Source organism: Gopherus evgoodei, unplaced genomic scaffold (genome assembly GCF_007399415.2).
Source record: "Gopherus evgoodei ecotype Sinaloan lineage unplaced genomic scaffold, rGopEvg1_v1.p scaffold_59_arrow_ctg1, whole genome shotgun sequence".
Lineage (NCBI taxonomy): Eukaryota > Metazoa > Chordata > Testudines > Testudinidae > Gopherus > Gopherus evgoodei.
Genome location: NW_022060080.1, coordinates 205785 through 218152, shown reverse-complemented (window position 1 = coordinate 218152; position 12368 = coordinate 205785). Strand labels below are relative to the sequence as shown.

The following is a 12368-nucleotide window of genomic DNA, read 5'->3' as shown; positions in this document are numbered from 1 at the left end:
TAGACATTCACGCTCAGCCTGGACCCTGGCCGCTGAAACAAGGGAAGGTCCTGGAGCCCAGCTCCAGCCCGAGCCGGAACATCTGCACTGCTATTTTTAGCCCCACAAGCCCAAGTCAACTGATCCTGGTCTGACACCACTGCCATATGTTCTGGGTTTTTTTACTTTGTACCTGGGTACAGGTACCCTCATCCATTTAGACTGAAAGGGCAAGGACTGCCTTTCTCTATATTCCTGTACAATGCCTAGTACAATGGGACCCTGATCTTGGTTTAGTTCTCTAGGAGCTACTGTAATACAAGTAATAATAATAAATAATTATAAGAACACTGGGGGGAGGGAGAAGGAGGATACAGCACTAACTTTTCTCTTGGAGAGGACCTGATAGGTGAATCACTGGAGCAGGGGTTTGTCTGGAGTTCCTGGAGGCACTCCCCCACCCCCATCCTCCATGTTCAATAATAGCACGAGCCCATTTAACATTCAGTGGTAAAATAGTGTTGCTCGCAAGGGTAGAGATTGAGCCCCTGTTGCCTGAACCTTGTGCAGCCATTTACACCAGTGCAAGGTGGGTGTAAAGTAATACCAAGTCAGGACAGGGCTCAGGACAGCATAAAATGAGGTTTACAGCATTGTGACTTTGTTGGAGTTAGTCTGGATTTACGCTAGATCCGAGACACAGAGTATAGTGCTGTTGCACCAGTGTTACTGAGATTAGTGTGTATACTGGGGGTTCTTTGGCACGAGTGGCACTGAAATCAGTGTGTGTGTGTGTGCGCATGCTTTGGCACTAGCATAGTAGATCAGCGTGTGTTGGGGATGCTTTGGCACTACTGTGAGATAGTGTGTGTTGATGGTGTTTTGGCACCAGTGTAACTGAAATCCGTGTGTGTGAGTGAGCGGGCGATAGAAATGGATTTTTTTCTGTTAATTGCTTATCTGAGATGCTCTCTCCCCACTTCTGCCCCTGTGGCATGCCTGACCTAGCACAAATATATTAATTCAGAGAAGCAAATAACATCAGTAAGCCCCTCCCTCACCCTGCGCCTCACCCCCCCATAGGTGTCCATACTAACTTGTGCTGAGACTTACATTTCACCACTGCCAGTGAGAGGAGAACTGCCCACATTGCAAAACAAATCCCCATCAGGACATACAGTATCACAATGGACTTTGGTCTGTAGCCTATTCCTTGATTGGAGTCAGGAATGGGGTTAGCTGTGGAGAGCAGCACTGGTTAGTACCTCCCTGTACTTTCAGCATTTCCTAGCAGGAAGGATCCCAGAATCATTTACCCCAAGACAGGTTTTCACCCAGGATCTTGATGTTAAAGGAAGACTTTGTGGTTATTTAAACTTTTCAGAATCATGTTGGCTTGCCTGAAAACAATGATGATGGCTCACTCTTTTAAATGAGTAATGGGAAGCAGTGTGGCCTAGTGGTCACATTTGGGTGTGGCCCGGAATTCAGGACTCCTGAATTCTTTCTCCATCTCTGAGAGGAGAGTGGTTCCTGGTGGTTAGGGCTGAACATCTGGACTCCTGGGTTCTCTTCCCAGCTCTGAGAGGTGAGTGAAGTCTCATGGTTAGATCAGAAGACAGAGGTCGGGGAAGGGAATACAGGCCCTTTCACCTCTAAAGCATTGGCTCCAATCTGTCCCCAGGCATGGGGTTGGCTGTGGGGTGTCAGGGAAAAAGGATACAAGGACTTTAATCCCTAGGGCATCAGTCTCAATCCAAACCAAAAGGGAGAAGTGGTGGAGACTCCATGAAGTCCACTAGGGACTCTGCTAATACTATTAACTTTATGTGGAAAGTGGTCAGATATGGGTGGCAGGATAAAAGCTTTAGAGAGATTGACTGATTCCAGATCTATAGCAATCAAAAGTCATTCCCATCTGATGGCTGCTCCGTAGCTCATATTAATCCAATTACCCAGAGCAACACAGGCAGTAGAGTCCAAGGGACAGGAGACTGCAGGAACTCCAACTAACCTGTCCTTGGGAGACTTGAAGATGCTGGCTTCCCAGCTAGCACGTAAAACCCTGCAAACAGGAAGAAAAGTGCAGACATTGGAGAAAGTATCAATTCCCACACAATCAAATATGCAGGCTTCTCCAGGCCATGCCGCTCAGAGGATTCAGGTTGCCTGGGGTCTTCAGCAGCGGGGGAGTCCGCTGCCGAATTGCCACTGAAGACCCAGCACTTCAGCGGCAGGTCCTGGGGAAGAAGGACCCCCCACTGTGGGTCTTTGGGACACTTCAGTGGCAGGTCCCGGAGCGGAAGGACCCCCCGCCACCGAAGACCCAGAGCGGAAGAAGCTCCAGGGGCCTGGGCCCCGAGAGAGTTTTCTGGGGCCCCTGGAGTGAGTGAAGGACCCCGCTCCAGGGGCCCTAAAAACCTCTCATGGGGGCCCCTGTGGGGCCCGGGGTCTGGGGCAAATTGCCCCACTTGCCCCCCCTCTGGGCGGCCCTGGTGCTGCTGCTGGGAGTGTAACTCCACGTGCAGTCATGGGCCCCAGCTCATCTTTGGTGAATCCCTACTGACTTCAGCAGGGATCAGTTCAGGCCAGGGAGTGAATAGGAGGAGAAGATGTAGGTTCTACCTGTGCCTTTCTTGCTTCTCTGGCTTGCTATATCTGTATTATCTTTATAAGCTGGTAGCCTCTTTTGCATCTGATCTCCCATCTCGGACAGGGACACATCGTCATAATCCTCCTCGTTGGAAAAACTATCAGATGAGTCTAAATAGATAAGAAGAATTAATCCCAGTACAGTAATCTGGGCCAAATCCTAAAACAGTATAAATGGGCATAGCTTCAAGTTACAACAACTGAGCAGCTGGCCCAATGAGTTAATATACTTAGATTAGAACAAATCATTTGCATCTGAGAACATTCACAGGGGATTCCACATCCCGGCATGGAGCTCTTAGTAGCTTTGGAATTACAGAACACCTACAGTGAGATTTCACCAACTGCCCTCTTCACTACTAGAAGGATGATGGTTATATTATTCATTTCTTTTGGAGCCTCATTCTCTTCTTCCTTATAATGGAGAAAATCTGTAGAAACTGCTGAAGTTAGGAGATGTTGGCTGGTCCAGTAGGTTTGGTTTACGGAGCAAAGCCAAAAGCCACTGTGGCCTCGTGGATAGGACACTAGTCTAAGACTCAGGAGCCCTGGGTGCTGTTTGTTGCTCTGCTACTGACCCACCATGTGACCTTGAGCAAATCACTTCCTGCCGCTGTCCTGTCACATTTGCCTGCCTTGTAAATTTAGACTGTCAACTCTTCAGGGCATGGACTATCCCTGATTATGTGACTGTGTAACACCCAGCACAGTAGAGCCCTGATTGCAGGTGGGGCTTTGAGGTGCTATCGTAATACAAATAATAAAACTGTGTGTGGGACAGGAGAATCAGTCCCTTTATACACAGATCTCAAAGCACCTGTTTGAAGGTGGGTTTGAAGTTGTTACACCCATTTCACAGATGAGGAAACCGAGGCACAAAGAGAGAAGAGGTCCAAGGTCGCATATAAATCACCAGCAGAGCTGGGAGAAGAGTTATCTCTACACTGGCATCTCATCGAGGATCTCTTTGCACCATGCTATTGCCCAGGACTCTGTTCTGGTCCAGATGCAGAAAGCCTGATCCAAGGAACATGAGGAGGAAATAACATGGACTCACCTGATCTGAAGTGACTTCCATGTGCTGGTCCCCCTGCTAATAAGTAGATCCCTGCAAACAAGGTATTTGTTTGGAGGAAGTGAGAATTATGTACAGGATACCATTCAGATCTGATGCTGAAACCACAATCTGAGAGGCAGCCCTCAAACTGGTGAAACCAAATCATCTTCTGTGCAGCAGCTCTTGGACAACAACAAACTAAAGCAGCATCGGTAAGAAAGCTTTGAACCGGTAAGTGTTAACCTTTGCTACTAGAAACCTGATCCATGGAGATACATTTATCCAGTCAGGGAAAGGAAGTGGTGCCATGTGTCCTTGGATTTCAAAATATGGCAAATGATCTTACAAGCTGAGGAATTGCTCAGCAAACCATTTTGGATAACACGTAATTAGGACAGAAATTGAGACCGTTCACCAACAGGGGGAAAAAAAGAGATGAAATTCATCAAAGAAAAAGTCTGTTACAATTTATGAGCCAGATTCTCAGCAGGTGTAAATCAGCATTTACTTCAGTGGAGCTACAGCTGATTTTTCTTCAGCTGGAGTCTGGCTCATTGACTCCAAGAAAGCAACACCAAGGGCTGGTCTACACTAGAAGAGTTATATCAGTACAGGATCTCTATCAAGCATTCTTAAAACTATACTACCCACCTGGTGAAATGAAGAAACAGACTGACAGAGCCAGAAGGGTACCCAGAAGTCACTTACTATAGTATAGGACAGGCCCAACAAAGAAAGTAACAGAACACCACTAGCCGTCACCTACCGCCCCACACTAAAACCTCTCCAGCGCATCTTCAAGGATCTACAACCTATCCTGAAGGACGATCACACACTCTCACAGACCTTGGGAGACAGGCCAGTCCTTGCTTACAGACAGCCCCCCAAACCTGAAGCAAATACTCACCAGCAACTACATGCCACACAACAAAAACACTAACCCAGGAACCAAACCCTGCAACAAACCCCGATGCCATCTCTGTTTGCATATCTATTCAAGGGACACCATCATAGGACCTAACCACGTCAGCCACACCATCAGAGGCTTATTCACCTGCATATCTACCAATGTGATATATGCCATCATGTGCCAGCAATGCCCCTCTGCCATGTACATTGGGCAAACCGGATAGTGTCTATGAAAAAGAATAAATGGACACAAATCTGACATCAGGAATTATAACATTAAAAAACCAGTAGGAGAACACTTCGGTTTCCCTGGTTACTCAATAACAGACTTAAAACTGGTAATTCTTCAACAAAAAAACTTCAGAAACAGATTCCAATGAGAAACTGCAGAACTGGAATTAATGTGCAAACTGCACACCATCAAATTAGGCCTGCATAAAGACTGGGACTGGATGGGTCATTACAAAAACTAATTTCCCCATACTAATTTTTCCCTACTGTTACTCACACCTTCTTGTCAACAGTTTGAAATGGTCCACCCTCATTATGCTACAAAAGTGATTTTTCCTCCATTGGTATTCTACTGTTAATTGATTTGTCTCAATACCACTGACCCCCCCCTTGGTAAGGCAACTCCCATCTTATATACCTGTGTGTGTGTGTGTGTGTGTGTGTGTGTGTGTGTATATACACCTGCTACTGTATTTTCCACTCCATGCATCTGATGAAGTGGGTTTTAGCCCATGAAAGCTTATGCCCAAATAAATGTTAGTCTCTAAGGTGCCACAAGGACTCCTCGTTGTTTTTGCTGATACAGACTAACACGGCTACTGCTCTGAAACCTGTCACCAGTATAACTGTCAGTTGAGGGCATGATTTTTTTTTTACCCGAATTCTGCTATAAGCTTCAGTGTAGATGCATTTATACTGGTTGGAAGGTGCCTTATACCAATATAACGTATTCCTCTTCCCGTATCAGAAGAAGCTATGCCAGGATAAAGACTTTTATGCTGGTATAACTGCATTCATGCAACCGGGGTTTTCCACTTTAGCAATACCAGTATACAGTTAAAGCAACAAACATTTCTAGGGCAGACAAGTCTAGAATAACACTAGCTGGGGATCTGGCCCTATTTATCCAATGGTGGCAAAGCACGGAATTCAGCTGGTGCCATCTCCTGTGGAGGTTGGTGGACTAAAGGTTGTGTAGCAGGAAGGTTTCCATGATAACTGCCCTCCGAAAATACTAGGGCTGTCAATTAATCGCAGTTAACTCATGTGATTAACTCAAAAATATTAATCATGATTAATTGCACTGTTAAACAATAGAATATCAATTGAAATGTCATAAATATTTTGGATGTTTTTCTACATTTTCAAATACATTAATTTCTATTACAACACAGAATAGAAAGTGTACAGTATATTTCACTTTATATTATTATTTTTATTACAAATATTTGCAGTGTAAAATGATAAATAAAAGAAATACTATTTTTCAATGCACCTCATACAAGTGCTGTAGTGTAATCTCTTTATTGTGAAAGTGTAACTTCATATGTATTTTTTTTGTTTCATAACTGCACTAAAAACAAAACAATATAAAACTTTAGTGCCTACAAGTTGTCTCAGTCATATTTTCTTGTTCAGCCAATTGTTAAGACAAACAAGTTTGTTTACATTAATGGGATATACTTCTGCCTGCTTCTTATGTATGTCACCTGAAAGTGAGAACACAAGTTCGCATGGCACTTTTGTAGGCGGCACTGCATTACATGCCAGATATGCTAAACATTCGTATGTCCCTTGATGCTTCGGGCCACCATTCCAGAGGACATGCTTCCATGCTGATGATGCTCATTAAAAAAATAATGCATTAATTAGATTTGTGACTGAACTTCATGGAGGAGAATTGTATGTCTCCTGTTCTGTTTTACCTGCATTCTGCCATATATTCATATTATAGCAGTCTCAGATGATGACCCAGCACATGTTCATTTTCACACTTTCACAGCAGATTTGACAAAACACAAAGAAGGTACCACATGAGATTTCTGAAAATACTATAGCACTCGACCCAAGATTTAAGAATCCAAAGTGCTGTCCAAAATCTGAGAGACAAGGTATGGAGAATGCTTTCAGAAGTCTTAAAAGAGACTGAGACTGAGATGTGGAAACTACAGAACCTGAACCACCTAAAAAGCAAATCAACCTTCTACTGGTGGCATCCGACTCAGATAATGAAAATGAACATGCATTGGTCCAGTCTGCTTTGGATCATTATCAAGCAGAACCCATCATCAGCATGGACGTGTGTCCTATGGAATGGTCATTGAAGATGAAGGGACATATGAATCTTTAGTACATCTGGCATGTAAGTATCTTGCGAAGCCAGCTACAACAGTGTCATGTGAATGCCTGTTCTCACTTTTATGTGACATTGTAAACAAAAGCGGACAGTATTATCTCCTGAAAATTGTAACCAAACTTGTTTGTCTGAGCGATTGACTAGCATAGGACTGAGTGGACTTCTAGGCTCTAAAGTTTTACATTGTTTTATTTTTGAATGCAGTTATTTTTTGTATAATAATTCCTCATTTGTAAGTTCAACTTTCATGATAAAGAGAATGCACTACAGTACTTATATGAGGTGAATTGAAAAATACTATTTCTTTTGTCTTTTACAGTGCAAATATTTGTAATAAAAATAAATAAAGTGAGCACTTTACACTTTGTATTCTTTGTAATTGAAATCATATATTTGAAAATAGAAAACATCCACAAATATTTAAATAAGTGGTATTTTATTATTGTTTAATGGTGCAATCAATTGCATGATTAATTGTGATTAATTTTTTTAATCATTTAACAGCCCTAGAAAATACCTGATGCTTGGCGTATTCCAAAAGGGAAACAAATTTGCTCTTCAGAAGCATTTTATCTTGAGCATGGAGGCCGCATGCCTTGAGGTGGTTGGGGAGATATTGCTTTCCCTTGAGCCTCCTAAATCTCATCACTGTTACGAATCCAGCCTGGTCAGGGGTTACAGTTATGCTCTTCCCAGAAATTGTTAAAACACATTTCAATCTTACAGCACAGCCATGATCTGTATAGGTTTGAATGGCCTCTCAGATCTGTCCTAGAGTCTTGAACATGACATATCTGATTCTGGTGACATTTTATATTATTTCTACCTTCGGTCTGGTCTTGTCTACAATAGAGTTTATGACCTGAGTTAATTACTTGCCAGTTCACTGGAAGAAGTTAACTTTGTAAAGGCTGATGTCCTGCAATCTTCCCAAACACTTGTAAGCCTCAAATGAAAATATCCTCTGATGTAGACATGCTCTTAGTGACAAAGATCCAGATCCCCAGTTGGTATAAATCAGTGTCCTTTAGCTGAAGTCAATGGAGTGATGACAATTTACACCAGCTTGGGATCTGGCCACATCCAGCCACACTAAATTCCACCCGGGTGCAAGCAATTGCAATTCTATTAGCTCCAGAGGAACTAGGCCTGCTAACACCATCAGTCCATTGCCTGCATTTGAGTGGGAGCAGAATTCAGCCCACAGTCGGTTATGGTTTCTCAATTATTTTCCAAGTCATTTTCTTCCACAGAGATCTAAACTGATACAAGTGAGAACCACAGTGTGGTTCCCCAGCTAGCACTAGATTTGAGTGGGAGATGTATTGGGTTTATGGTTGACTGACCTTATCCCATCTTACCGCACTCCCTTCTGAACAAATATACACCACAAAGAGCACAAATATCTGCACTCTTTTATCACTCACACACACACACACAAACACAATGACCTCATACTTAAACACACAATATCCCCTTCCCATACAAATGGCACACATCTCTGCACATACACACAGAACGCACACAGCCCTTCACACAGAAAGATGGATGTACTATACACCCATGTACACACACAGACACAAAACTCGCTCACACAACAGCACATGTGTATGCACACAGCCCTGTACACAAAGCACAGTACATACAACTGCATATGCACCCTCCACATAACCCACATTAAATGGGGCTTACACATTTACAAAGCACACACATCTGTAGGTACATGCCCCTTGCACACAGCCCACAATGCACATGGCTGCACACTTCCCACAACCACAACACAATATACATCTGCCCCTTCTAAGCCTGGCTAAAGATGGTGCACTGTTTCCGACCACTTTGTCTTTACCTGTTTGTCTCACCGGTCTCTTCCCTGGCAACGGTGGAGGGCACAGCCAGTTATCATAGAGCTCCTGCTGAGCCATTCTTTATTGCTGGGGATTGGGGGCTTAGGTGGGCTGCTGCTGAATCAACAGACCCCGCCCCAACCCCAGACCCTGTTCTGCTTGAGGCACTCCCTTGCTCTCAGAATCTCGCTCAGGGCAGTTGTATTACTCCCTTAGTTTCAATTCCTCTCTCTGCTGGGGCTCGGATGAAGAAGGTTATGCAAATAGCCTGAAATGCAGCAGAACCCAGTTGTGCACGGAAGCCAGGAAAAAGGGGAGCCCATGTTGTGTGCCATGGAGTGTAGCTTTGCCACAACCCTGCTGCAGGGTGCATGGCCGCGGGATGGGTGGTGGAGTGGTGGTGAGGTGGTCACCTGGTCTGTGAACTGCATGGGTCTACTGCCCACATTTGGAAAAGCAGTGGTTCTCAATCAGGGGTATGTGAACCCTCAGGGGTACACACAGGTCTTCCAACGGGTACATCAGCTCATCTGGGTATTTGCCTAGTTTTACAACAGCATGCATTAAATGCACTAGCAAAGTCAGTACAAACTAAAATTTGATACAATGACTTTTTATCCTGCTCTTACTATACACTGAAATATAAGTACAGTATTTATATTCCAATTGATTTATTTTATAATTACATGGTAAAAATGAGAAAGTCAGCAATTTGTCAGTAATAGTGTGGGGGGAAGCTTGTATTTTTATGCCTGATTTTGTAAGCAAGTGCAGGTGAAACTTGGGGTATGCAAGACAGATCAGACTCCTGAAAGGGGTACAGTAGTCTGGAAAGGTTCAGAGCCACACTGTAGAGCATAGGAGTCGCCATACTGGATTGGACCCATGGTTCATTTAGCCCAATATCCTGTCTCTACTAGCAGCCAGCCCCACTGCAGCTTCTCCTAGAGTCCATAGGAAGACCTATGTCCTAGCTGCGCCAGTGTCCCCACGCCCTGGCTCTGGGTGGTTCGTGGAGGAAACACACAGTCCTTCTCTGGCTTTGCATATGTGGCTAGACTTTTATCCTACAACTCAATTGATACCTCAGTCCCGAAGCAGGGATCAGTGCCAGAGCAGGCCCCTGCCACAGATAAGTGTGCCTATGCTATGAGCTGGGCTGTTGGCAAGTGGGCATCAATACACATCACTCCCCCGGCTGAGGCACCATGTAAATCCTCCTTATGCCCTAAGCCTTGGGCTAGCCTTCTGCAGAGAGATCAGTTTCACCCCAGTGCATTGTGGGATACCGATCCCATAATGCCCATCAGATTGCTGGAGCAGTGTGTAGCCCGGTAGCAGATATAGGGCTGGAGGTATAGACTGGCAACACTTTTATTTTTAAGCATCTATTTATTTGTTTTATAAATAAGATGGTCATTGATGCAGCAAACCACAGTGCTGTGAAGAAGGGGCTAGAAGAGGATATATCTGCACCTGCTAATAATGTACCACATTTGTTAAGTCCCAGTGATTCTCATCACCTATAACTGGCCCACACAGGAAGGCATCATGGGTTAGGGTAAGAAGGAGGCTTCCCATACTAGCTGTGAGCTCAGATGTGAGGGTCCTATTATGATCATTACAGTATATGTGCTTGTGTTTCTCACCAGGCCTATCCACCCCTTGCAGCCATGGTTGTTCCAGTGCATTCTGGGACTCACCTGTCCAGTAGTTCCTGGGTGCAGGGGCTTGTGGGAATTTCTTAACACAAAGCACTGAATTGTGGGATGAAAGTCACTAGTGGAGGTGGAGGCTAGGGCAACTGCAATTCTTCTGGGAAGAAACCAGTACCAGTCCAGACAAACCTGAGCTAATTACTGTGTCCCAGGCTTTACAGGCAGCGAGGTAACCCTAACCTTGGAAGCACCTAGGGATGCCTTGCAGGGGTCATGAGCCCAGGGCATCCAAACAAGGGTTGCTTGCAATGACTTTTCATCTGCTATAGATAGAGCTCCTAAAGTAATCCTTTAACCCTTGACTTGCTGAATCATATTACATGTTCCTGCTTGATGGAGCAAAGATGTTTTCCCATCTTCACCATCCTTCCTCCCAGGGGCTCATGGCCTAAACTCCACAACATACATACACTGAAGTGTTTAACCAAAGAACTAGGCTCTGCAGTCTTAAATCTGGTGTAAATCTGGTGTCACTCCACTGAGTTCCAAGGTGTGACTCTGGATTTACACCAGTGTAACTAAGATCAGAATCTACTCTGGAGATCTTTACTTAGGACTATCAGAACTCCAAAGTTCTGCTGCTCCTAGCCTTAACATGATATGGAAGGGGTTTCATTCTGATCTTGTATCTATGGGTGTAAATCATGAATAAGTCCATTAAATTAAATAGGCCAGATCCTTAGCTGGTGTCAACATACAAACATATACAGATACACATACACACGCATGTGCACATACATTCTCACACTGATTCACAGGGTGTAACACACTTTCACTTGCATGCCCCTGGTAAATGTGGTAAACCCACTCATGTACTGTCCACTAAAAGAGAAACCCACACAGGCTGCCATGCTCCAGTAGAGGTGATCTGTGATTTTGCATATGCCTGCAAAATGTTTGTAACAATCTCTCTGTTATTTAAAAAGAAAATACCCAGAACAGAAACTCCCCAGATATCAAAGAGAGAGAGAGAGATGATCACTTTTGTGGGCCACATCTTCAGCTGGTGTAAGTCGGCGTTGTGCTATTTGAAGTCAATGGAACTATGTAAATACACAGCAGTGGGAGATATGGCTGAGTGACTCCAAGGAGCAATGCTCATTTACATCAGCTGGAGATGTGGCCCCTTAACACCAATTATATTACACCAGCTATGGATTTTGCCCCATGGACTCTAAACTAGTGACGCTGAATCTGATTTACAGCAGATTGGGCTGCATCCTGGCACCAGTTAGAATATCACCTCTCCAACAAGCAGTTGTTTAATTAATATGTTCATCCTGCTGTCACAGAGTTTGGGGGAGACAAAGGCTTATTTAGATGGCAGGAACACAGTCCAAGAAATGTCTTTTGGGTATAGACAACAGGACCCCCCTCAGTCAGGTCCATCTTGGGGGCCAGGGGAGGTCAGGAGGTCTGTCTGGCCTCCCCTCCATTTTCCCAGCCAGCTCCAAACTGAAACTCTCCAGCCCCTCCTCTCCCTTTGTCTCTTTCCCCGGCCAGGAGGTCACATGATCTCCAACCTCCCTCCTGGGTTCTCATTTTACATGCTCAGGTATTCTCCCTCAAGGAAAGTCTCAGATCCTCAATGCAGACAGTCCCAGTAAAACTCCCCTGCAACCTTCCCAGGTCAATACTCCCCTCTCCCTGGCTGGGATGGACAGGGGGATTGTACTCACCAGGTGGTTCCTAACCGGGTCTTCAGCGGTACTTCGGTGGCGGGTCCTTCACTCGATCCAGGTCTTCAGCGGCTCTGAAGGGCCCGCCTCCGACATGCCGCCGAAGCCCTGAAGTGAGTCAAGGACCCGCCGCTGAAGAACTGGTAGGGAACCGGTTCT

The 12368-nt window shown here is 44.8% G+C and overlaps 1 protein-coding gene across 3 annotated transcripts in view; it reads right to left on the bottom strand.

Moving 5' to 3' along the window:
- The window catches only part of LOC115643445 (CD209 antigen-like protein E), a 28302-nt gene extending 19308 nt beyond the window's left edge, over nt 1–8994 (bottom strand). For 2 of the 3 annotated variants that reach the window (XM_030547489.1, XM_030547491.1), the window contains exons 1-5: nt 8815–8994; nt 3689–3739; nt 2605–2742; nt 1994–2044; nt 1093–1218 (exon numbers count right to left, since the gene is read on the bottom strand). In XM_030547489.1, the coding sequence (XP_030403349.1) occupies nt 1093–1218; nt 1994–2044; nt 2605–2742; nt 3689–3739; nt 8815–8890 (442 nt within the window). In that variant the 5' untranslated portion in view covers nt 8891–8994. The remainder of the gene's footprint in view (nt 1–1092; nt 1219–1993; nt 2045–2604; nt 2743–3688; nt 3740–8814) is intronic. The other variant, XM_030547490.1, reaches the window with a different exon arrangement.
- Nucleotides 8995–12368: the final 3374 nt, after the last annotated feature.